Below are 26914 nucleotides of genomic sequence, written 5' to 3'. Positions count from 1 at the left end.
GGCCAAGTCTATGTTATTTTCTATCTTTTGGAAAGTAACAAATGCTTTGTGGGAAGGAACTGTGTCTTTTCTCTTTATCTCTGAATATGCCCAGAATTAAACATGGATACATCATATTTGCCCAATGTATACCAACAGAGGAACTCATAATCCATGCACATTACATCTGTTAACTTCTAGTTATCTAAGGTGACCTACTAGAACATTCTGGCAGAAAGTAGAGGGGGTGGGGGCATGAATTGTACTAAAGCAGAAAGTTGAAGGACAAATGCCTCTTCAAATATTTGTTACAAGGTAGACTTCAATGTAATGGAGGGCTGTTCATATATACCACAAAACCAATTACAAAGCTGATCCCTTCAGACCATAAAATGGCCAAATCATATTTCTGGTTTCTAACAACACAATATAAAATTAACAGAACTATGCGCCCTTTGACTTTAGAGGAAAAGGAGTGAAGAGAAAAGAAAACACCCTGTTGGAAGAAAGAACTCACTGAATCACATGGAGAGAGGTGGTCTAAGGAAATCTACTGGGAGTGGGGGGTAGGGGTGACACAAATATTCCAAAAACAGCAGCGTCTTCACAATCTTTGAACCCAGATGGTTTATTCAGGAAATATTTATTGAGGCCTTCCTGTATCTGAGATGCTGAGGACTGGATGGTAAAGAAAAGAGAGTCCATCTTGTTCTGCTCTTCATGAAAGGAAAGGGAAGGCTTTATACAAGGCTTTGTACACATAATAAATACATAATAACAACCGTGAACAGTGCTGTAAGAGGAAACAATAGCAGCCTGTGCTGTGAAAGAGAAGAAAAGGTTTGATTTTTACAGGGCTGGGCGACAAGGAAGGTTCTGTTGAAGAACGGTAGGGAATCATGAATAGGAAAGGGCCAGGCAGGTGTCATAGGATCCAGGCAAGGGGAGGCCTCCGTGCCAGGGCTTGGGTGGAAAAGAGCTGAGAGAGCATGAAGAACAGAAAGGAGCCCTGGGTGGGTGGCAGGCATCAAAGAAAGGTAGGCTCTGGGCCAGGGCTGAGGCTGAAGTCATGGAGACAGATTGGGACAGGAGGAAACGGTGATGAAGGGCTTCACTGTGATTCAGAATCTCTCTCCATCTCAACACCCCCAAGGAGACCCTGTCTGTCAGCCCAGGGAAGAGTCCTAAAGGCGCTCCCCCAGGGGGTAACTTTGCCCCCACAGCTTAGTAGCAGGTGGTGGCGAAAGGACAAGTCCATGGACAGAGGACCAAGCTAGGGACCAAGCTGGCCTGAGTGTGACTCCGCACTCCTGGGTGACCTTGCACAACCTGGCCTGTAGAGTGAAGATAATCGTGCTCACCCTCAAGGGCTGTAGACAGGACTACACACGAGGGGAGGGTGGCCTGGCCGCGGGAGGGTGCCAGGGGAAATGGTTACTGCTGTTATTGTGGGGAGGAGGGAGTCATCTGATAGATCCTGAGGAGGTGGAATCTGCTGGGTGTCAGAACAGGGTCTGGGAGCGTGGAGGGGGACCGGAGTGGTGGCAAAAGCTGGGGTTCAGCCTCTCTCGATTGTCACCACCAGAAAGGCTGCAAGTGGGGGTGGGGATGCACTTTGACGCGGCGACTCAAGCGAGCGATAAGCTGCGAGGTGAGGGGGCGGAGCAAAAGAAGCTGGAAGGAAAGAAGAAAGGAAGGAAGGAGAGGGAGCTGCGGAAAAAAGGTGAGGGCCGGGGGCGCCGGGGACAGGGGACTCGGGCTCGGCGCGGGGCTGCGGGCGAGCAGGGGGGGTGAGCAAGGCGTCGGGCGAGGGCCGCAGCCGCCGAGGCAAGCGATCTGCGCCCGGGACGCGGCCTGGGAAGCGACCCCCACCCCCACGGGTGAGCCTCCCCCCAACCCCGGGGTTGCGGGGAGGTGACAACCGGAGGGATGCCCGCTTTCCTTCCGGGTATCCGGGACAGGCGCATAGACACACGGCTGCCCTTTCAAGGCTGCGCGGCTGGCGTTGGCCGCTTTCCAACCCCTCGGCTCCCTCCTGCCTCTGGTCCCTGACCACCAACCACACTCTCTGGGGGCTGGGGGTGGGGAGGTGGCCCGGGTCGGGGTTTGGAGGACTTGGCTTGGGGTTGACGCAGTTTCCAGTATGTCGCTTCTGGATAGCACCCCTCCTTGGCCATCCTACCACCACCCCCATCCTGCAGCCAATGTCCACCTGTCAGCATCCCTGTCCCCTTCCCCACCACTGGAGAAGCCCGTGCGACCTGGGTGTGGGTGGTGGGAGCTGCACTTGGAAGGCAGCCCCTCAGAAGCCTTGCTTAGATGTGGACCCAGATACACCTGGGTGCAAGGGGAGTCTAACCTCCAAACCTGGAGGATGTGCTAGCTTTGCACATCTAATGCCGGACTGAGCAAAAACATTCTAAGATCAGCAAAGAATTCCTAGGGGTTCTCAAGACATAAGGTGCCCAGGGCCGCAGCTGCTCATATACCCACTGTGTACCGACTCCTTAGCTGGGGCTTTCTATAGGCTTCATTCCTCATCCTTCATTTTGGCAACAGCCCCTCAAGATGGCTGTGCCCATTGTATCCACTGAACAGGTGAGAAAGCTGAGGCACAGACACACTGACTTGCCTCAAAGTATAGGGCTAGCAAAAGGGAGAGACAGGATTTGAATTCAGAGACTTAGCACTACAGGATACTGTGCTGCCTCTACAGTAACACTGGGCACCTAAAGTGAAATTGGGTGCAAGTAGAGGCCACCTTTGCTCATACACCTTGTGGTTTAGTAATTAATGCAGGAAACAGAACTGTGTGTGATAAGATGTTCATTTTGCAGGAAGTCAGTAGTAGTCTTGAGGCCAGGGCTGCAGAATGCAGCCCTGGCCTCTGAGGGGAGTGGGAGGAGACTTGTGACCTACCTGGAGTGTGTCCATCTTTGCCAAGCTCAAAATCTAATCTCCTGAACTATGTAATTACTTGATCATTGCATTTTTTAAGTCTGCCTTCGTTTTTGTTTTTTCCTTGTCGATACTCCCTTGAGTACAATGTTCACATTCTCCAATATTCTTTTTAGATACATTTATTCAAAATTTATCTCTCAAGTCTATGAATCATCTGGAACTTCAAACCCCAGTCCTCAAATATTCTAATCTCTCCAGACTAATTCCACTGTTTGCACCCAGGCACCCAAATCCAACATTTCCAAACCCCAGTTTATCATCCCTATTCTTCCTATTGGCATCTAATTTCCGGTCTCTGCAGCTTCTTGCCTGGACTATTGCATTATTTTTTCAAATTGGTCCTCCTGCCCCTAGAATCCATCCACCCCCTAGACATCCTCTTGAAATCTCACATTGGTACCTTTAGGCCTAGCAGACAGAATATGCTGTTCTCACTCTCCTTCCTTAGCACCCCATACATGCCTCTAGGAGAAGGAGCGCTTCTCATATGACACAATTGTCAACTTATCTGCTCTCCTCTTTAGACTCTGATTCCTTCAGCAGTTTTTTTTTTAATCTTATACTTTGTATCCTCAGACTTGGTGCATAATAGACATTTGATAAGTGTTTGTGCAGTTAATGACCTTGTCGTGGAATGAAACTATTTTTTAGAACACAGTTTATAGGTAGGAAAACAGTTCACTATGCACAGTGTGACATTTCACTCTAAATATGATCTGTCACCATTAGTGAGTTATGTGGGTATGTAATGTGAGGGGTTGACATTAGAAATTAAGTTTGTAGATGGTTAAGACTAGGGACAAAATGAAAGTAATTTTTTCAAATAAGTGCCATTGAGATTAGGGGTGAAAGTGATTTTTTTCAAGGTACAGTGATTCTTTTCTATTTTCCATAGCCATTTGGTCAAAGAGTGAGCAGAGCCCTCAACAAGAAGAGAGGCAAGGACAAAGTCACCATGGCGTCAGTGTCCACTCAGGGGAGCCAAGAGAAAGGTCCGCACTTGCCACCACTGAGCAAGCAGGTATGTTTTTAATTTGGGGAGTCTGCCATGTAAAGAGGAATATCATACAGAACTTTTGTTAAACCCCACTCTTGGCCAGTGATCTTACTTGGTTTTGTGTTTTATTTTATTTTGTTTTTTTCCGGTCCGACACCTTGTTGGATGGGTACAGAGAACACAGAAGGAATATGTGGGTTGTACTTACAAAAGTTGTACTTACAAAACCTTTCTTGACTCTTTCCCATTAAGGATCCAGCTTAGCTAACTCTTAATGGAGGCTGTCAGTGACTGCAAAAGTTTACCGTAGCAGAGCAAACTCTTGGTTGTCTCTAATAGAAGGGTACATTTTGCTTATTTTCATATTTTTCTTACTAAGGATAATTATACAAAGCATATGCTGCTGACAGATGTTGCTTTTAGGATAGCAGAATTCTTAATTACTAATTAGCCATCAGATTGAGAACCCAAGTGTTAACATGAGCACACTTTTTCCAACTTGTTCAGAATGGATGTTATGTGTTTCAGAAACAAATATTTGAACAAAAGACACTTGTGTCCAGGAGTTCAAGAATAACCTGGAAGATGTACTGAGACCCTAACTCAAAAAAAAAAAAAAAAAATGTGCCCGTGCCAATAGCTGTAATCCAGCTACTCAGTGGACTAGGGCAGGAGTATTGCAAGTTCAAGGCCAGCCTGGGCAATTTAGTAAAACCTTGTCACAAAATTTCAAAATACCAAGTAAAAAGGGCTGGAGATGCAGCTCAGTGGTAAAGTGCCCCTGGGTTCAATCCCCAGTACCACAATAGATAAATAAATAAAACTTTTAGGTTTTAAAAAGAAAGAAAAAGAGCAAGTATTTGATGGGTAAATGGAGTGATCTTGGCCAATGATCTTACTTGTTCTCTGGGGAAAACACATCAAGCTAAAATTGTTTATGGAGGAGAAAATGGGGATCAAAATCAAATTCCTTTCATGTATGATTTTGTCAAAATGAGCCCATCTACTATGTGTAACTGTAATTCTCTAATTTAAAAAAAAAAAAGTAAACTATAGGAGAGGCAAACAGACCAATGATAACAAGTCACATGCAGAAGAAATTGGATACCTGAGCTGCCTCTGTGAAACAGAGAGCCATAAAACATTTATGGCTGTGAAGGAAGGGATCACCAGAGCTCGGTCCAGGAGTCTGTGCACGAATTCTAATCTTGACTCTAGGACTCAGAGCAACTGCGACAGTCAGCTGTGTGTATATGTGTGTTTTTGGATGACATTTTTCTTCTTTCTGCTGCAGCCATAGCCAGGACAAGAACAAATGCAATACTCCTTGACTTACAATGGAGATACATCTCAATAATCTTGTCATAAGTTGAAAATATTTTAAGTCGAAAATGCATTGTAAACATCTATCCTACTGAAACACATCCTAGCTTAGAAACACAACACAGTACAGAGCATGAACTTTTCATCCTCACTATTGCCCAGGGGAAAGGTGGCCACAGCTAAATGCTGCTGCCCAGCATCACATGAAAATATTGCATTGCATATTGCTAGCAATATAAGGAAAAGATCAAAATTCAAAGTATGGCTTCTACTGAATGCATATCACTGCCATGCCATCATAAAATGGAAAAATCTGAACCATCAGTAAGTCAGGGACCGATTTGATTTACCTGGGAAAGGAGGCGTGCTTGCTGAGGAGCACAGGTGCTAAGAAATGGAGGTAAGTAGAGACTGATGGCAATTGCTTCTCTCATTGTGCATTACCATGTTACTGGTTGTTGTGATTCATGCTGATCACTGCAATTGTACTGTGCCAAGGAGAGTTGGAGAGAAAGAAGAGGGAGGATGCCAGCTTGCATTGCTTGTAGATCTCTGAAGGCATAGACGCCATGAGTCCCTCCACCTTGTTAATATAGCATCATGCATGTCAAGTGCTTGGCATAGTGCCTGGCCCATGAGAAAGTGCTCAAGAAATGGTGACCACCATCTACATTGATACCTACTACAAAGAGCCTGAAAAGGAACAGTGGCAAAATCAGCAAATCCTTCTCTTCACTGAGGAGGCAACACTGAGCTTGATCTTAAGAGCAGGTAGGTGAAGGGAGAGAGGGAGTAGCACTCTAAGTATAGTCAAGCCCATGGACAGAGGCATGGAGGTGAAAGCACACATGGCCTCAGCAGTAATTCAGCTTGACCAGTAGCCACTTCATGCACTCAAGCCAGTGAATCACCCTGTCTCTCCAACTGGGATTCTTTCTTTGCCTCTGTCCATCTAGAAGGTCCAGTTGGGAAGCTTATGGAATTGGCCATTTCTGTATATAGGCCCAGCCAGCCCAAAACACAAGCCAAGTAACAAGAGAAGAGACCTTCTCCTCCAGGGAAAACCAAGTAGATGTTTTCCTGATAATCTCAGTTAACTTGTCATGTAACTTTCCTTACAGAGCATGTTGTTTTGTCCAAAATCAAAACTGCACATCCACAGAGGAGAGATAGCCAAGATTATTCGAGAATGTCAAGAAGAAAGTTTCTGGAAGAGAGGTAATTGCATCCTACTCAATCTTTACTAGCATTGCATTTGATGCAATAAACTGCCTCCATATCCTATTAGAACTACAGGAATGATTTATTTTTGAGCAGTGTTTGCGTAAATCCCTAAAGAACTTGGATATTCAGGTGTGTTTTGGGTTAAATCCATCTGGAAAAAAATTTTAGGGCAGAGATAATATCTGATTATGGAGCACTTTGCCATACTTAGCAAAAACTGCTGCTCATTTAACTCTTTCCTTCACATGAGTAAGAACATGTGCCAAGATTATTGTCTAGAATGTCTTTACTACCAAAGAGTAGATCTTTCTAACCTCCACTAGAGTCTAAGCTTCATAGAGTCAGAAATAATGTCAAGTTCATCCCAGAGCCTAGCACAATGCTTCACACATAGAGAATTTCTCCTAAATATTGTTGAGTGAAAGAAAAATGGCAGTGTTCCATTAATGCTTCTCTTATATTGTCTCTGAATAGCCTTTTCTGCTGAGTTGCTTCCTCTTTCTGAGCCTGCCTTACATAAGATAAGGGTGTGAATTCAGGCTGTGCATTAAAGTTTCTTCCAATTTAAAAATTCATGATTTATTGTTTGAGAATGGCATAATAGAACTTATAGACAGAGCATCAGTGTTGTGCAACATTGCTGACACAGGGATAATTTTTGCTTCACAATACTCATTTTGATTTCATAAACCATTCAAATTCAGCATCACCAGTTTTGGAACTAACATTCTGTAGGAGTTGATATTCATTATGCATTACCATGATTACTGATTTTGCTTCTAGAAATGCATGTCTTTTCTGACAACCTATGAGTAAATAGTTTAATTGCGCACTAATAGATTAACACTTCATTATGACCCATTTGCCTGCCACCAGGCAACTAGTTATAGATGGAAAAATTGGTTACTGTTTTAATTTCCTTGGTTGCCAGGAAGAGCTGAATGTTTACCACTGCTCTCTGCATTTGAGAGAAGTCATTTGGCACATTTTGACAGAATTAGAAACCGCCTTTGCTAAACTAATTGTCTGTTCAAAAAGGCATAGCTAAACATTGTACGTATTTAACATAAATGAAGTCATCTTGTAATCTTCCATTTGGATCTTCAGGCAGACCTCCAAATTGGTGAACAAAAATGTCTTATAGACTAAAAAAAAAAAAAAACCCAAAAAACAGGGAACTCTCCTCAGTGAAAGATGAAAGCAGATTAGAGAGTAAATAGGATCCTTGATTTTCTGTATTGGAAAAAGCCAGCAGCTATGAAAGATATTATTAGACCATTTGGAGATATTTGAATATAGATTGTGCAATAGTTCATTATCCTGGAGTACCCCTAATGGTATTGTGACTCTGTAGGGAAATATTATTGTTCTTAGAAGATATCTTCTGAAATATTCAGTGATGAAGAGTCATGACGTTTACAAATTTCAAATATTTCAGAAAAAAAATTAAAAATAGAGATAAAGCAAATTTGGTTAAAAAACTAACAAATATAGATGAAGACTATGCAGTTTATTATATAGTGCTTCCTAACTATTATGTAGGATTGAAAATTGATGTATACATATATGTATGCACATAGATACAGGCAGTTCCCCAATTCAAGAACTAAGATGTCCATGTCAAATGTAGTGTTAAAAATCTTGTACAAGTCAACCATTCAATAAATTTGGATGTCTGATGTATTAGTTGGTTTTTTATCACTGTGACAAAATACCTGAGATGAATCAACTTAAAGGGGGAAATATTTATTTTGGCTCATGGTGTCAGTCTCTGGCCACTTGGTTCCATGTTTCTGGGCCTGCGATGAGGCAGAGCATCATGGTAAGAGGACATGGCAGAATGTGGTTGCTTCATTCACAGCAGCTGAGAGGCAAAGATAGAGAAGGAAAGGGATCAAGGACAAGATACATACTGCAAGGAAACATTCCCAATGATGCTTCCTCCGAGTAAGGCCTACCTCCTAAAGTCTCCAACCAACTCCCAACATGCCCACCAGCTAAGGATCCTTTGGTGGAAACTTCAGATTCACACTATAACATCAGAGATGGAGTAAAATGGGTTTTATATTTGGTCAAACTAATGGTATGAAACAGGTTGAGTGACCAGGGAAGACCCTAAGAGAATTGTCCCTATAGTGCGTAATAAATACTTATTGAATAAGTAAAATAACAAATGAATAAAACTTACATTTAAGGAAGATAAAACAAAAATCTCTGAGCAATTCTCCCCTGACCTCTAGGTGAGGCACCATGTTTTAAGATACCAATATTTTTTTAATTGATTTTATTTTTTAAATACATGATAGCGGAATGCATTACAATTCTTATTACACATTTAGAGAACAATTTTTCTTTTTTTAATATTTATTTTTTAGTTTTAGGTGAACACAATATCTTTATTTCATTTTTATGTGGTGCCGAGGATTGAACCCAGTGCCTCACACATGCTAGGCAAGTGCTCTACCACTAAGCCACAGCCCCAGCCCAGAGCACAATTTTTCATATCTCTGTATGTAAAGTATATTCTCACCAATTCATGTCTTCATACATGTACTTTGAATAATGATGTCTGTCACATTCCACCTCATTGCTAATCTCCTGCCCCCTCTCTTCTCCTCCCACCCCTCTGTCATATCTAGAGTTTGGCTATTCCTCCCATGCTACCCCTCCCTACCCAACTATGAGTCAGTCACCTTATATAAGAGAAAACATTTGGCATTTGTTTTTTGGGATTGGCTAACTTCACTTAACATTATCTTCTCCAACTCCATCCATTTACCTGCAAATGCCATGATTTTATTCTCTTTTATTGCTGAGTAATATTCTATTGTGTATATATGCCACATTTTTAAAATCCATTCATCTACTAAAGGGTATCTGGGTTGTAAATTGTACTTTTATCAACATTTATGTGGCTGTGTCCCTATAGTATGCTGTTTTTAAGTCCTTTGGGTATAGACCGAGGAGAGGGATAGCTGGGTCAAATGGTGATTCCATTCCCGGCTTTCTAAGGAATCTCCATACTGCTCTCCATATTGGCTACACCAATTTGCAGTCCCACCAGCAATGTATGAGTGTGCCTTTTTCCCCACATACCCCCCAACACTTATTGTTGTTTGTCTTCATAAGAGCTGCCATTCTGACTGGAATGAGATGATATTAAGATACCAATATTGAAGGACATTTTTGTTTTACAGCTCTGCCTTTCTCTCTTGTAAGCATGCTTGTCACCCAGGGACTAGTCCACCAAGGTAAGATTCAATATTTGTTAAATTGCTTAACTTCAGAAAGTCCAGTTTTCTGTGACCCTTCTGGCAGCTCCTCAGCACTGGGCATGTATTTTTTTTGGTGAAGGATTTTTTTAAAATTCATGCTTCTGCCTCTTTTTAGCATAGGTCCCTGTCCCCACAGAAGAGATCCTAGACTCTGGAAGGAGTGAATATATTAGATTACCTGGCAAAGGGAAATTAAATGGCAGATATAATTAAGGTTGTTAAACAGCTGACCTTACAATAGGGAGATTATCCTAGGTAATCCAGGGAGCCCAATTTGACCAAAAGAGTCTTTACCAGATATGGTGACACACAACTATAATCCCAGCTACTCAAAAGGCTGACACAGAAGGATCACAAGTTCAAAGCCAGCCTACCTGTTGTAGGGACAGATGAGGCAAGGCACTGAAGATAGCTGGAACAGAGGGCACAGCTTTTGCTGTAATCAATCAATCCTCTAAACCCAGAGTTCAGATAGTTTCAGAATTTTATACCCAACATAAAAGGGGAGGGGCTCAGAAGTTCAGAGTCTGCAAAAGTTCACATAAAAGCAGTTTTTTCTTTCACTGTTCTGGGCAAGTTAACCATTCAAGGATAGCATCTGAAAAGAGGAGAGCTTCTCCTCCCCTTTCTTTCCTCCCCCTGCCAGCTGTTACCACAGAGCCCAATTGTAACTGCTCTTATCTTAGAAATGTAGACATCTCTGTGAAGCCCCAGCTCAAGGCCAGAGGCCTTGTTTACACATTTCTACAAACTACTATACTGGATACACGTTTTGGAAAACTAGTAAGGGGGTGTCCAGCACCTGGAGTGCTGATTTCTTCCCTACCAGTGGCCAAGTAAAACAGGGCAACACGAAAATTGGAAGTTTATCTACATTGAACTCCTTGGTAGAGACTCTTGCTGACAGTCCTAAAATCAACCTGGAGAAAATTTTGGAGAAACCCAGTTAGGACTTTTCTGTGGAGAAAGGGGGTACCACTACATGACAACTTAGCAATAATCCTATCTCTCCCGTAATCCCAACAGCTGGGGAGGCTGTGACAGGAGGATCACGAGTTCAAAGCCAGCCTCAGCAATTGTGAGGCACAACACAACTCAGTGAATCCTGTCTCTAAATAAAATATAAAATAGGGCTAGGGATGTGGCTCAATGGTTGAATGCTCCTGAGTGGAATCCTCAGTACCCCCAAAATAATCCTATCTGAAAATGCAAAGGGCTGTGTATAGTTCAGTGGTGACGTGTTTGCCTAGCATGTGTGAAATCCTGAATTTGATCCCCAGGATCAAAAGAAAAAAAAACTAAAAATTTTTAAGTTCTTTTAAAATAACAAAGGGGAAGAGAAGACAGATCCAGAGAGAGGACAGCATAAGGAATCAGCATTGCAATACTTTGACGATGGAGGAAGGGGCCATGAGCTAAGGCATGTGGGAGGCCTCTAGGATCTGGAAATTCCAGACACCCTAGCAAAGAAAGCAGCCCACTTAAAGATGCATTTCCAACTTTATTTTTAAACTAGTGAGACCAATTTGAGACTTCTCACCTCAAGAACTATAATAAACTTGCTTTAAGCTACTACATTGGTGGTAATGTGTTTTAGCAATCATAGGAAACTAAAACAGTGCCTTCCATTATACCAGAGTCCCTGTGCCTCCCGGCCTCTGGCTGTGACTGGGCCGATGGTTCACTACAGAAGGGTGCTCCAGGTAGGAGGTGAGTGGAGTAGAAGTCCACCCAAGCTCTGCACACCAAGCCATTTGTCCCAGCAAGAAGCTAAATCAACTAAGGAGGACTTTGAACTTGTGATCCTCCTGTCTGATGCATACAAGAGACCATGAGGACTAGCAGCCACATGTCTCTCCCTACAGTGACCTCTGCTTACCTCTGAGTTTTCCTCTCCATTCCTCTTTCCTCATTCTCTTCTTTGTCTCCACCTAGACAGAGAATTCTTACACATTGTGTAGTCCCCAGGTAACAACAAGGCCTCTGACTCTGTTTAAGTTCAATTTATTGGATGTTTCTGGTTACCAAGATTTTAAAAGGAATATTTCTTCCTGGTAAATATGAAGGAAGATGTCCTAGTTCTTTTTTGGATCTCAAAGATCACCTGTGTCATGTAACCAGGAGAATTCCAATTTAATCAATATTATTCTGGCTGTAAAGGTCATGTATTAAATATGATAGTCTTTTAATAGGAATATATTCATCAATCAGAACAAGCCTTCATCAGGCTATTTCTGACACAGCAAAAAAAAAAAAATGTAGCCAGGACATCTATAGAATTATATTTTATAAATATTAAATTACTCAAGATCTATCATCTCTGCATCTGTGCAAATATAGCTTTTCAGAATTATATATTAGTTTTCCATAGTTATTGTAACAGATTATCACAGACACCATGGCTTAAAAAGAATAGATTTATTAACTTACAGTTCCAGAGGCCAGAAATTCAAAATGGGTCTCACTGGGTTAAAATCAAGACATTGCTCCAGTTGTATTTCTTCTGGAAGTTTCTAATCTTCCTTTCCCTTTCCTGCATTTATTTTCTGGCAACCCCCTCTTATGTCTTTAAAGCCAGCAATGCTGAGCTAACATTTTCTCACATTGTCATATTTGGTCCTCTCCAATGCCCTCTTCCACATTCAGGGATCGTTATTATTATGTCGAAGTTACCTGGATCATCCAGAACCATCTCCCTATTTTTAAGTTATCTGATAGCAACCTAAATTCTACTTTCTACCTAAGTTTTTATGTATTATAACATATTTATAGTTTCTTAAGATTATGGAGCGGACATTGTTAGGGGCTACTATCCTGCCCACCTCAAGTTATAATATTTCTTCTTTTCTTTTCTTTTTATTTTTGGTACCAGGGATTGAACTCAGGGGCACTCAACCACTGAGCCACATCCCCAGACTTTTTTATTTTTTATTTTTTGTATTTTATTTAGAGACAGGGTCTTACTGAGTTGATTAGCACCTTGCCATTGCTGAGGTTGACTTTGAACTTGTGATCCTCCTGTCTCAGCCTCCCACACCACTGGGATTACAGGTGTGTGCCACTGTACCCAGCCACAAGTTTTAATATTTTCTTTTTTAAATAGTTATTATTTTTTTTTAGTTGTAATTGAACACCATACCTTTATTTTATATTTATATGTGGTGCTGAGGATCGAACGCAGAGCCTCACATGTGCTAGGCGAGAGCTCTACCACTGAGCCATAACTCCAGCCCCTACTATTTTCATTTAAAAATTGTGACAGTAGCACATACCTATAATCCCAGCACTTGGGCAGCTAAGGCAGGAGAATTGCAAATTCAATCCCAGCCTGAGCAAATTAGCAAGACCCTATTTAAAAAAAAAAAAAAAAAAAGGACTGGAGATGCAATTCAGTGGTAGAATGCCCCTAGTCAAAGCAAGAAAAAAAAGCTTTAAATAAACACATGCACGTGTGTGCGCACGGACACACACACACACACACACACACACACACACACACATACAGAGTGAATCTCTAAACTGAAACTTCCTATATTGAGTTACTTTAAGAGAGAACAGGATAGTGAGTCATTTTTTGAACTCAGTTTAAATCAGTCTTTGTTTCATATTCCTTTTCTATATGTTAAAGCTAATATATGCTATTTGCCTAAAATGGCTATTCAAGAGTTAAACTCAGTCAAGAAGTGAATCATAATTATTTTAAAATTGTTTCTTTAGATTAAGACTATGTATACATTTAAGAAATTTTGCATCTTAAATTTTGAAGTTTTCCTTACAAATTTATGTAGGTTGCAAAATAAAATATTAATTATCTAAATATTACTCCTTAGGTTACTTAGCAGCTAACCCAAGACTTGGATCATTGCCTAAACTTGCACGTAAGTCATTAAAGTAAAAAAAGCAGATTCATTTTGGAAGAAAGAGTGATATGTCCATTTTAACCAACTTGCCTGCATTGACTCTGAAAAATTAGTCACTATTTTCTATGGCTTTACATTCTTACTTTTTCAACACTTCCTGATACACAGTTTAGAAGTAGGGACTTCTCCCCAGATAATCCTCTTTAAAGCATGAACTAAGAGGGACTGACAAGATATATACAGTTGTTCCTCCAGATTTGATGGGGATGGGTTCTAAGACCCCTCCGGGATACCAAAATCCATGAATGCTCAATTCCCTTATATAAATGGCATAATATTTTCATACCACCTCTGCATATTCTCCTGTAGTCTTTAAATCATCTCTGGATGACTTACAACACCTAAAACAATTTAAATACTGTACAAATAGTTGTTATACTATATGACTTAGGGAATACTGAAAGAAAGAAGTTTGTACTTGTTCAGTACTGACCAAAACTTTCCAATAGTTGGTTGACTGAGGATGTGTGACCCATGGATATGGAGGGCCAGCTTTAACAAAATTACCAACAGTAGAGCATCTGAATGATAAGTCCCTTAGGGTTTTTATTTTCTTCTTTTGGGCTGGCCAGTCTTTTCAAAGGATTATCTGTCATGGACATTAAAAATGAGTAATAAGCTGGGGATTTTCCAGTAATTAATTTGCCACACACTTGGGGTTTCTTCTTCCTCTTCTTGATACACATAGACCTTCTATGTACAAAGAGGGTACAATCTCGAATCTCATTCCCAGCCAGAGGGTTCAAGATTTTTTGCTGCAACCAGCACATTAATTCAGAAATCACCAAGGGGCGATGGGGGATTGAGAAAAGACAAAGACATAGAGAAAAGGCTGGGGCTAGGTGGGACATCACCTTCTGATGGAGGATGAATGACCCAGAGCTAGCTCAGCAACTTTATCATATGGGTTTTCTCATCAAAAGGATTTTCTGTGAGAAAGCATGCAGGATTGAAAGTCAAAGTACTGGGCTGGGGATGTGGCTCAAGTGGTAGCGCGCTCGCCTGGCATGTGTGCGTCCCGGGTTTGATCCTCAGCACCACATACAAACAAAGATGTTGTGTCCGCCAATAACTAAAAAATAAATATTAAAAAACTCTCTTTCTCTCTCTCTCTCTCTCTCTCTCTCTCTCTCTCTCTCTTTAAAAAAAAAAAGAAAGTCAAAGTACTATATGACAGATATAATTATCAATTTACTTTCATAATTCTCTGTCCCTGGCAGCTGATGTCTGCACTTAGGGTTAAGACTGATAGTCCTGTGCCTAGCACAGAATCTCCTTTAAGCAGGTGTCACCATAGCAACTGGGCAGTCTTGACCTGCACCTTTGCACGGGAAATTCCCTGTGCAGGCACAGCTTATAGGTCAGAGACAACGATTCAAATCACTGCTCCCAACAACTTCCTTCATAGGAGGTTTCCCTCCCTTATAAAATCACTTCTAGAGGTTGCTCCCAACTCTTCCAAGTCCTTAAAGAAAGTAAAGGAGCTTTCCTACCTGTGATTTAAAGGCTTCCAATAGCCACAGTGCAGACCCCCACTTTCTCTCCTTGGTGGCCTAAGCCATCTGTTTGACAGCTGTCACCCTTGCACTGCCCATCTCTGAGTCGGCACCTTCACTTGCTCTATCCTGGTCATTCTGCTTCTAGTTCAAAGAAGAGATCAGAAAGTCTCTGGTTCACAGTCCTATTTGATAGGGGCTTCACCCTCAGAGTTTTTGTTCATGATTTACCATAGTACTTTTAGATAAAAATGACTAGTCTTGATGTTTGGTGTGGTAGCACATACTTATCCCAGTGATTTTGGAGACTGAAACAGGAGGATCTTAGTGAAGCCCTAAGCAACTTGTTGAGACCCTGTCTCAAAATAAAAAATTAAAATGGTTGGGATGTAGCTCAGTGGTAAAGCACCCCTGGGTTCAACATCAGCACTTAAAAAAAAAAGACTAGGTTTAATAAAAAAAATTTCAAGATGATAATTAATGAAAGAGATTCTGAATCTTTCAGTTACCTATGTTTCTTGCTTTTACAGTTGCTGGCATCTTAGGATTTGGCCTTGGAAAGGCTTCATACATAGGAGTATGCCAGAGTAAATTCCATTCCTTTGAAGATCAGCTGCGTGGAGCTGGTTTTGGTCCAGAGCATAACAGGTTTGTAACCTGCTTGACTAAGAGATTATAATGAAGATAATTGTAAGTAATTAAATGAAGGATCATTCACTATTTATAACATTAAACCTTTTTTAAATTCCTTCATTTAAAAAACCTCTTTAACCTTCGAGTTTTGAGTTGTTACAACTCAACTTCGATAATTATTAAATTAGCTACCTATTTCATTTTATAACAATATCTAATGAGTACCTATTATGTCCAAGGCATTGTGCAAGTCTCTGAAGAATATCTTGATGAGCACAAATGGCTTCTACCATCACAAGGTTATGTAAAATTTAAACGGTCTTCCTTACGGAAGGCTTCTGAGAGCCTTTAACATGTTAATAGCATGTAATATATATTGTAGTTTTCTCTGGGGGATATAAGCAGCAGAACAGTGGAGTTCACAGGACTACCTCTGCTGCTGGAGATTTTGGGTTGAAAACCACTCCATTCACTTCCTAAGCCATATGACCTTAAACACATTTCTTAAACTCTCTAATCTTCAGTTTCCTCATCTGTATAAAATGATGATCAGAATTGTTTCCATGGGATATTGCAAGGAATAGAAATGGTTATTCATGACTCATAAGTGCTATTTCTTTTATAGTGTTATGGGACTAGTGTTAAAGACACATTTCTCTGAAGACCCCTCACCCATCTCAGTAGATTCTATTTGAGAGGCTGCATGATATAGTGAAAACAACATTGGACTAGAAATCAGGGAACCCAAGTTCCTTTTCCATTTGCAAAACTTTGGAGAGCCACCTTCCCTAGTCCTATTCTGGTACCTTAAACACTGTCACTTCCTGTTGAGCCACATGCAACCCAGAGAGGTGCACAGACATACAGCAAGGAGATGCAGAGACTTTCTGAGGTGACCTAGTTAGCCATATCCTGTTTTTCAGTTAGCCATAGGTAAGGCTCAGCCCATTTGTTTTCAAACCCTTATATATTCCATTTTAGCAGCAATGTTGCCTGAGAGTCATTAATTCTATGTTTACAGACAACTCCAACCTCAGTCCATGTTTACAAAGCTGAGTTTTAGGGTCAGCTTTCTGAAGAGCAATTGACCACAAGATTCTGGTCTCTTTAGGGAAAGTTTTATAAAATCAATACATGCAAAGGAGAAAGTTTTCTTAACTGTTCCCTCTTCCTCTTTAATTTCAGGAAGTTCTTTTGCTATTATCCAACTTCAGGTTCCATAATAATTACAAACCAAGATTGAAATCTGTGTTTTCCAGACAGTCTCCATTGTTCTGCATTTTAGAAGAAGGTGGTTGAAGTAAATGGTCTCCAGGGTTGCTTTGAGCTCTTTGTTCTATAGCTCTGTTTTGCCTGCCCTCTTGTAGCCACAGCAGCTGCACTCTGGGCTCACATTAGTGGCTGGTAACCATTGCTAAGCCCTTGTGAAGGGCCATTACCAGTACATCTAGAAGCAATGATTCACAAAGCTACTTGATTTCCAGTGAGGGGGAAGGAGGGAAGAGCCCCTAGCTAAGTTGAGGTCTAGAAGCTTAAGGAAGGGGCCTTCTTAAAGGAGATGATGATGCTTGACTTGAATCTTCAAAGACCAGTGGGAGTTATAGCAAGTTTGAAAAAGGAAATGCTAGGTCAGGAATGGCCTGCTCAGAGAAGGAAAGCTGATTGATTAATTCTTTAATAAACCCATGGATACACCCTATGACTGAAGCATAGAGAGCTATTGGGAAATGATAAAAGACATCTGGAGGGCAAAGCAAGTAAGGGTCACTCCCTGAAGGATTTTATGCCACACTAAGGATTTCTACCTAATTCTCAAAGCAATGGGGTAAAATAAGTGATAAAGGGAGGAGGATGGAGGTCATCATCCATCTCTCTGACGACGTGCAATAGCAGCTTATGGTGTTGCTGCCTTCTGAAAGACCCTTCCCACTCAAGCAAGGTTGATATTTCTGTTATATAGAATTCAGCTCATCCTGTTCTGCTTAAAAGGTATTCCTGTTGCAAATTCCTCGTGGTAGTAGGTGTTCAGTAAATGTTTATGGAATTGAATTTGTAAGATTTCAAAACTAATACTGGGAAGGGCCTCGAGGACATCAATTCCCCAAATGTGGGTATTTTTCTAATACAAAGTGTGCATTTTCCTTGGTATTGTGTTAGATTCTAAGGAAACTGTTACAAATCAGGAAAATTATAATTCTGGAAATGTCTTTGCAATTTTTTAATTAAAAAAATTATGTGTGCTCATGTGTGTCCGTACCTAATTCCATAAGTTTATATTATATTAAACACTATAGGCTTATATTATATTAAATCCTACATAAATGCACTATGTATTTTATGACTTTTTTTCTTTTAGATGAGGTCTCACTGCATTGCCCAGGCTAGCCTCCAACTCCTGGGCTCAAGTGTTTCTCCCACCTGAGCATCCTCAGTGTTGGAGCGATAGATATGTGCCACTGTGCCTGGCTTATTTATGATTTTTCAATGTTATTGTTAGAAATTACTCAAGTTCAAAGAGTCAAGATGTTCAACCTTTGTGTGACTCTAACCACAAAAACAACCATCTGTTTCAACATAAAGTTTGTTCTTGGCTTTATTTGGATGAAATTTGGGGAATCTTAAACTAAGAACAAATATTATTCCTGAAGAAATTGGGCTAGTGAACTTTAGAACAGAAGACTTCTCTAAATAACACTGTGTTAAGACTAGAGCTTCTATTGTCAAAGTACAAACCACTACCTGTTTTTGCTTCTCTTCTAGGCATTGCCTGCTTACCTGCGAGGAATGCAAAATAAGGCATGGATTAAGTGAAAAGGGAGATTCACAGCCTTCGGCTTCCTAAACTGTCTATGGCTTTTGAGTTTTCTAAACCTCTGAATTTATACACATTTAAAATTTCAAGAGTACTTTAAAATAATATACTTCTTTTGATTCTCTTGCTCTTTTGAAATGCTTTCTGTGGAAGGCTCTCACCTGAATTGAGCATGACATATTTTTCTGCTAAGAACATGTTGAGAGCCCTCACATACCAAACAAACACACAATAACAGCAGCAGATGATATTGCACCCTGCCTGGCTTACAGCTGAGTAAAGGAATTGAGTCTTCTCTGATTAGCCTCCATCTTTTCTTTCACTCTGCTTTTCTTCAATGTTTTAAGTTCTCTAGTAGAGGACAGGAATGAATGAGGAGGAAGCTGGGGAGTCATGACCAAAGAAAATTCACGTATTTGGAGATAGAAGTACAGGATGAGAAAGATTGTGTCTTTTATAAGCACTAGAAGTGTTTCCCATTGCTAGGCATGGTGGCGCATGCCTGTAATCCCAGTGGCTCGAGAGGCTGACAGGAGGATTGAGAGTTCAAAGCCAGCCTCAGCAACTTAGCAAGGGCCTAAGCAACTCAGTGAGATGCTGTCTCCAAATAAAATATGGGGATGGGCTGGAGATGTGGCTCAGTGTTTTAGTGCCCGAGTTCAATCTCTGATACCAATAAATAAATAATAAATAAATGAATAAGAAGTGCTTCTCAAGGCATAGGAGCCAAGATTTCATTCAAAATGGTCAAAATATGAAACAACTGTCCTTTCAGTGATGGACGTAACTGTGAGGCTCATCAGTGCATGAGGTTTTTAAAAACTCCTATCATCTTTCAGTTACCTGCTAAGCTAATAGGTACGCATTTGTGATCACTCTTTAACAGGGTACTTTTGTAGACTACTAGTGGCCTGTAAGAATAAACCCATCTTCCCAAACCATTCTCCTTCTTCCAAGCAGCTCATTTATGGGAAGAATAACTTGAGGAATTAACTCACAGAATGATAAACTCTTAGAATTTTAGGGAGTTCAGAGTCAATTTAACTCCAAGAGTCAGATTTCTATTCTCCAACCACGTTCGTTGCATGAAAAAAAAAAAAAAATTCTCTATTTGGGAACCTTTTGTTTTACATCAAGTTGACTAAGCCTTATAAAAAAAACTTCAATTGGATCTTTGCACCTGCTCAGGAAAATGCTTTAGATATGTATTGACATTTATGTTGTGTGTATGTGTGCATACACATTTGTGTTTCACTTAAGATATCTTAAAGTCTGTAGCATGGAAGTAAAAAGGGACACCTCATAAGTTAATACTTGGCATAAAATATTGTATTTGAAAAGTCAAAAATATGTGGAAGTTTTTCATTCCAAACATTAACTATATGGAATGGATGGCTTGACTGAGCTTCCTCTTTATTTTACATATCCTGTTTTTTAGTCAATAAAGTTCTATTTCTATAAATTAGAATGCGGAGCAAATATCGTGGCCTTTCTCCCCCCACCCCATTGCTGGGGATCAAACAACAAAGGGCCTCATGCATTCTAGGCAAATGCTGTACCACTGATCTACACCTCAGCTCCTATTCTAGGTTTTTGAATGCAGTTTAATTTTTGGCTCTGACATCTAGCAATTGATGATTCTTCATTATATCTGCTATTGAAAACAATCCAGAATTAGGGCCAGTTATTTCCTGCATCCCAGAAAATGATTTTGCAGCAAGCCATTGTTAAAAATAAATCTTGGCTAGGAGTTGGGGTGGGGTGATACAGGACATGCCTAGCACATGGGAGGCCCAGGATTCAATTCCCAATATCATTAAAGAAAAAAAAAAACAGTCTTTGTGTACTGGGAAAGAGTGCATTATTATTTACTGTTGACATCTTCATAGTTCTCAATCAAATTGGATTTATTGCTTGGACTTTCTGCTTTCCCTAAGTAGACAAGTTATTCATTGAAGCAGTTTATCATAGTGATTTATCTTGTGTGAAGGAAAATCAATAAGAAGAAATCTGGAAGGTCATCCAGATTCATACCTCTAGTCATTGCAGAAGGAAAGTAACTTGAGGGGAATATCTGCTGCTCATGTTTCACCTACATTCATCACCAAGCTGGTCATAAGCTTATGAAAGCAGAATCTTCATAATGGGGGAAAAAAAAAGCTTGGCAAAGAATAGCAGGACAACATTGTGGATAAACTTGCATGAAATAGAAAATAAAATATGAGACTACATAGTAACAGTTGTATACCTAACCAACTTTATTAGCAGATTTTCCTATGATGATATGGTCTGATATTCTAGAGTGAATAAAAAGGAAAATATCCTATTAGAGATGCTACTCAACTTTACAATGGAATTATATACTGATAAACCCATCATTAAGTCAAAAATATCATCAGTCAAAATGCACTTTGTACACCTAACCTACCAAACATCATAGCTTAGCCTAGCCTAACTGCTTAGAACACTTAGATTAGCCTACAGTTAGGCAAAACCATCTAACACAAAGCCGATTTTATATAAAATGTTGAATATCTCATATGGTTTATTGAATACTGTTCTGAACATGAAAAACAGAATGGCTATATGGGTACTCTTTGCCCCATAATAATTGGAAATCCTATTGTACTTGGGAACTATCTTTGTTTTGAATTCGATTAATGGAATTTACAATGTAACATTAATCTGCATTTTTTCTTGTATGGAACTATAAGAGACAAATTTAACATCTGAAATCAACAAGTCTGTCTCACACATTTGTAGTTTGTCTAGACAACAGTGAAAATATTCCGAACAGAGGAGAATGACACAAATAGGAAGATCCACATGTAACCACAAAACATCAAAATAATTTAATCCAGTGCATCCCTGTAATTCTCCAATGAACCTTAGAAAAGCACTATTTTCTTTGCTTATAAAAGTGGATGACTTCAAAGGAATCTTTCAGTGATACTTTTAAATTTCAGGGCATTGGTCAAACATTCCACTCTCTTCACTAAAATAATCATTTGTTTCTAAATCTTGATCCAGTTTGTGTGGTCCTGGAGTTCAAATGTTATTGTCAGAGTTGAACTATATTCTACAAAAAAATGTATTATTTCACAATTTTAAAAAAGCAACTGGTTAATCCTTTTGTGTCCATTTATCTTATTAAAATAATCAGAATTTCCAGGAAGATTTATATATTATTAATACATAATATATAAAAATATTATGTACTGCATATAATGCTTATATATTTTTAAAATACTCATTTAAACAAAGATATTCTCTGCCCTTGCTTTCAGAATGGATGATTTGTCTATTTTCTGTTAATATTTTGAAAGTAATAAAATTTATCTTGCTGACTTGGTTAAGTCTGCCAGTTAGTTTTCCACTCTGTGACAAAATACCTGAGAAAATAAAGGAGGAAAGGTTTATTTTGGCTCACTGTTTCAGAAGTTTCCATCCATGGTTGCTTGGCCCCATTGTTATGAGCCCATGGTAAGGCAGAAGGTCATTTGAGGGAGCATAGTGGCAGAACAGAACTGTTTACCTCATGGTAGCCCAAAAGCAGAGGAGAGAGAACAAGGGAAGGACCAGAGATAAGATACATCCTTCCAAGTGTGCCCCCAGTGACCTACTTCTTCCAACAAGGTCCCATCTCCTATATTATCACCACCTCCCAATAATGTCATCAGCTATGAACATATCAATGGATTAATCCATTGAGAGGTCACAGTCTTCATGATCCAATCACTTCCCAAGAGCCTCACCTCTGAACATTGCTGCATTAGGGACCAAGCTGTCAACATATGAGTCTTTAGATCCAAACTATAACATCAAGTGTAATGCAAATGACAAGTAATTTTCTTGATATCTATGTAATGCAACATGTTAATCAACAGAAAATGTCTCCAAATTTCAATTATAAAATCTAATTTTATATATATTTAAGAGTTGGCCTCCAGCTGCTAGGGTCTTCAGAAAGGTCTTTTGGAGAATCAACTTTGCCTCTCACCACTTCTAGACTGGAAACTTCTCCAAGAAGTGGTTTTTGTTTTGTTTCTTCTTATCTCTGAATTCCCAGGGTTCTTGCAGATGTAGGCATTTGGTAAATGTTTGTCAGCCTAAACCCATAAACTTCCCTGTGGCTACAAAATATAATTCTCATTTCTCTTTCACATAATAGACTTTAAATTCTTGTAAAGCATATTTCTTTCTTAAACTCTTCTAAAGGACCCCAGTTTGTCCAACCATCAGAGTGGGTTTCCACCCCAGCCACAACCTGGTCTCAGGAGACCTTTGGTCTGTGATGTCCTCACACATGAAGACTCCAGAAATGGACTGACCAGTCCAGAGGAGAGCAGGATTAGCATAAGTTTCAAAACCAAGCTCCACCACTGACTGACTACTTGACCTTGGGTTATTATCTATCTGCTCTGGGCCTCAGTTTCCTCATTTGAAATGGAAATAATATTAGACTTACCTGACAGGCTATTTGTGAGAATTAAATGAGCCAATAGCCTTAAAATGCTTAGAACAGCACATGGCTCAGAGTAACCAGTGAGTGGGATGTTAGCTGTGACTACTGCTATTATTACTAGTAACACAGTCTAAGAATTCGTCATTGTCATAATTATGGCTCAGGCTAGGCTTTTACACAACTTTACAACTTCTGTTGTTTCCCTATTTCATGCTTATGCAACTGGTCACTCTGAACTTCAGCATACCACATTATACACTTAACCTCATTTCAATTTCATAGTGCTGTTTTCAGCCCAGATAGCTATTCTTTTCAGTCCAAAGTCCCTGATTCAACAGATAAGTATTTCATCATCTACACTAATAAACATTATTTCCCTCTTTGATTTCTGAATGTATGATGTTCATGTTAAGTGCAACAATTTTTGTTGACTGAACAATTGTCTTATAGGAGAGAATTTTGTATTATAAGATACGAGCCTCAAACAATGATTTGGGGGCTGGAGATGTCACTCAGTGGCTAAAGCACCCCTGTGTTCAATCCCTTACAAACAAACAAACAATGGTTGATTACAGATATTCTTCCAACGGGGCTGGGATTGTGGCTCAGCAGTAGAGTGCTCACCTAGCACATGCGAGGCCCTGGGTTCGATCCTCAGCACCACATAAAAATAAAATGAAGATATTGTGTCCAACTACAACTAAAAAATAAATATTTAAAAAAGAAGAAGAAGAAAAATCTAGGATCAGATGAATTGTTAGCTTAATTCTACCAGACCTTTAAAAAACAAGTACTAATGTTCCTCAGAATATTCCAGGGGAAATGGAATGCTTCCAAGTTCATTCTATTTTATCAGTGTCACATTTATACCAAACCAGATAGGAACACGTCAAGGAAAGAAAACTACAGACTAATATCCTTGATGAATTTAGATGCAAAAATCTTTAATATTAGCAAGAAGATTGTTCATCATGACCAAGTTGGTTTTATCTCAGGGATGCAAGAATGGTTTCACATGCAGATCAATAAGTGTAATTCATCACATAAATAGAATTAGGGACAAAAACCATTCAGTCATCTCAACAGATGCATAGAAAGCCTTTGACAAAAATTCAGCACCTATTCATTACAAAAAAAAAAAAAAAACAACAAAATACTGAAGCAGCTAGGGATAGATAAACTAGGGATTGAATATATACAACTACTGTTATATATATATCTCCCAAAGCCAACATTGTAACTAATGAGGAGAAACTGAAAACATTTTCTTTAGAATCTGAAACAAGTCAAGCATATCTACTCTCACCATTTCTATTCTAGCCAGAGCAATTAGGCATGAGAAGGAAATAAAATGGATAAAAATGGGAAAGAAAGAAGTCAAATTATCACTGTTTGCAGGGATATGATTCTATGAAATTTCAATATGAAATTTCCGCCCACACGACCCAGCCAATCGGCCTCAAGAGCAGGAGGAGTGGGGGAGGTTGAGAGGCTTGTGGGAAGCCGGTGGTGGCAGTTGGGCTCTGAGGGTTTTTCTTGAGGAGCTGTGTGGTGTGGTGTGTGTGTTCTAAAAATAAAGTTTGTTTCTTTTGACAAGTGGCTCCTGAATTGTGCCCAGCCAGACTGCGGCACTGGAGTGACTCTATTCCATGTACAGCCAGAGGAATGAGAAGTTATACTCCATTTGTGTACTATATGCCAAAATACATTCTACTGTAAAAGAAATAAAATAACCCAATCAATAAATGGGGGTGCTGGGGATACAGCTCAATTGGTAGAGTGCTTGCCTCACAATCACAAGGCCCTGGATTCAATCCCCAGGACCACAAAAAAAAGAGGTGGGGGCTAAGGAACTGAAAAGATACTTCTCAGAAGACATACAATCAATCAACAAATATATGAAAAAAATGTTCAACATCTCTAGTAATTAGAGAAATGAAAATCAAAACTACTCTAAGATTTCATCTCACTCCAGTCAGAATGGTAATTATCAAGAAGACAAGCAACAGTAAGTGTAGGCGAGGATGTGGGGGAAAAGGCACACCTTTACATTGCTGGTAGAACTGCAAATTGGTACAACTAATCTGGAAAATAGTATGGCGATTCCTTAGAAAACTTGGAATGGAACCATCATTTGACCCAACTATCCCACTCTTTGGTTTATACCCAAAGGACTTAAAGACAGCATATTACAGTGATGCAACCACATATATGTTTATAGCTTGGGCCGATGGTGTAAGGCCTTTGGATCCTCAGATTTCTGAGCAGGGACTAGGCTAAGGACACTACACAGCTGCAAACATGAAAAACCTTTATGAAAAATAGATTTATAGGGCAGGACCAAGAGCCTGGGAGAATAACCAGTGGGAAGCAAAGTAGAATGGCCATGTGAAGTAGCTGGACTTCAGAATTGCTATGGACAAATGATGCACATGAAAATTTTACATTTTTCTTTCTTTCTTTTTTTTTTTTTTGAGAGAGAATTTTAATGTTTTTTTTTAGTTTTCGGCGGACACAACATCTTTGTATGTGGTGCTGAGGATTGAACCCGGGCCGCACACATGCTAGGTGAGTGCACTACCACTTGAGCCACATCCCCAGCCCAAATTTTACATTTTTTCAATGGCAATGTATAGAATAGTGATGTTATGGCCCATAACATTAATTGTACCTGGAGTGAACAAAATAGATAACTTATCACTTAAGTTCAAAGGTCTTCAGACTGAGAGTATTGGAAGTCAAGGAGCTGTATCCAAACTTCATCCATACTTAGACCTGATTAGACAAGATCCGAGACTTCAGGCTGGTATAATGGGCTACAACTGGAGGTCTTTGGAAAAGGCATGAGTTTATTTTGCCCATGAGATACGAATTACTAAGACCAAATGATAGACTGAAAATATTATTGCAACATCTACCCCACATGCTCATTTTAAAATGTGATGAAGTAGGTAATCTATATGCCTGGCCTTTGACAGGCAGAATTGTAATGAAATGATGCTACATGACTTTGGAGGCTAGATTGTGCACAAAAGGCAATACAGCTTTGAACAAATTTCCTAGACACTCACTAGGGCCCCCTAAAAGACCACAATGCCCTGAGTGCAACATGCCATAAGCAAGCCCAAACTAACCCAGTCATGGCAAAATCTCAAAATGACTAAATGCTAGAGTGATGGCCAGGTGAACCTGGTGGTCCAGGTTCAGCTTCATCTAGCACATAGCTGCAAACTTGAAACAGAGCCAAATGACTCACCTGAATCCTTCCTTAATTCCCGAACTCCCCCCAACCCCCAAAATCTAAGATAGTAAATGACTGTCTTAAGTCATCAAATTCTAGGATGGTTTGTAGCAAGTTAGTTGGAAAATGTTTCTGTCATACAATTTCAGTTCACCTGAACCAGAAACAAATACTGAAATTACTTAACTTTAACGTTTATTCCTGTGTAATTTACAAACTTTGAGAACATGATTACTGTAGTGTGAATCTTGAATGTTCCCTAAGGGCCTTGTGTTAAGTGCTTGGTCACCAGAGTGGTGCCAAGCCAGTTCTAATTTCACTGGGGGTGAAATGCACTTGAAGGGTCTTGTGAGAAAATGGCCTCTTCTTTCTCTTTGCTCCCTTACTTCCAATGTTAGTAGTTTTGCTCTGCCAGGATGTACTACTTCACCATGGACCCAAACTACAAGTTTAACAAACTATGGACTTGAACCTCCTAAACTATGAGCCAAAATAAACTTTCTCTTTGATTAGATTAGGTATTTTGTTAGTGGTGGAAAGCTGAGACAACTTGCTTTTTAAAGGCATTTAGTTATTTACTATATACTG

General features: G+C 39.8%; 1 protein-coding gene across 1 annotated transcript; it reads left to right on the top strand.

Annotated features, from left to right (window-relative positions):
• The first annotated feature begins 1804 nt into the window (after positions 1-1804).
• Ociad2 (OCIA domain containing 2) lies at positions 1805-18731 on the top strand. Its single transcript, XM_076864927.1, has 7 exons — positions 1805-1859; positions 3836-3961; positions 6382-6478; positions 9682-9735; positions 13590-13637; positions 15706-15823; positions 18569-18731. Exons 2-7 carry the CDS (start codon positions 3896-3898, stop codon positions 18648-18650), a joined length of 465 nt encoding a protein of 154 aa, XP_076721042.1. The 5' UTR covers positions 1805-1859; positions 3836-3895; the 3' UTR covers positions 18651-18731.
• Positions 18732-26914: the final 8183 nt, after the last annotated feature.

This window comes from Callospermophilus lateralis, chromosome 8 (assembly GCF_048772815.1).
Source record: "Callospermophilus lateralis isolate mCalLat2 chromosome 8, mCalLat2.hap1, whole genome shotgun sequence".
Classification (NCBI taxonomy): Eukaryota; Metazoa; Chordata; class Mammalia; order Rodentia; family Sciuridae; genus Callospermophilus; species Callospermophilus lateralis.
The sequence above is the reverse complement of the archived record's forward strand: the minus strand, read 5'-3'. Positions and strand labels throughout refer to the sequence as shown.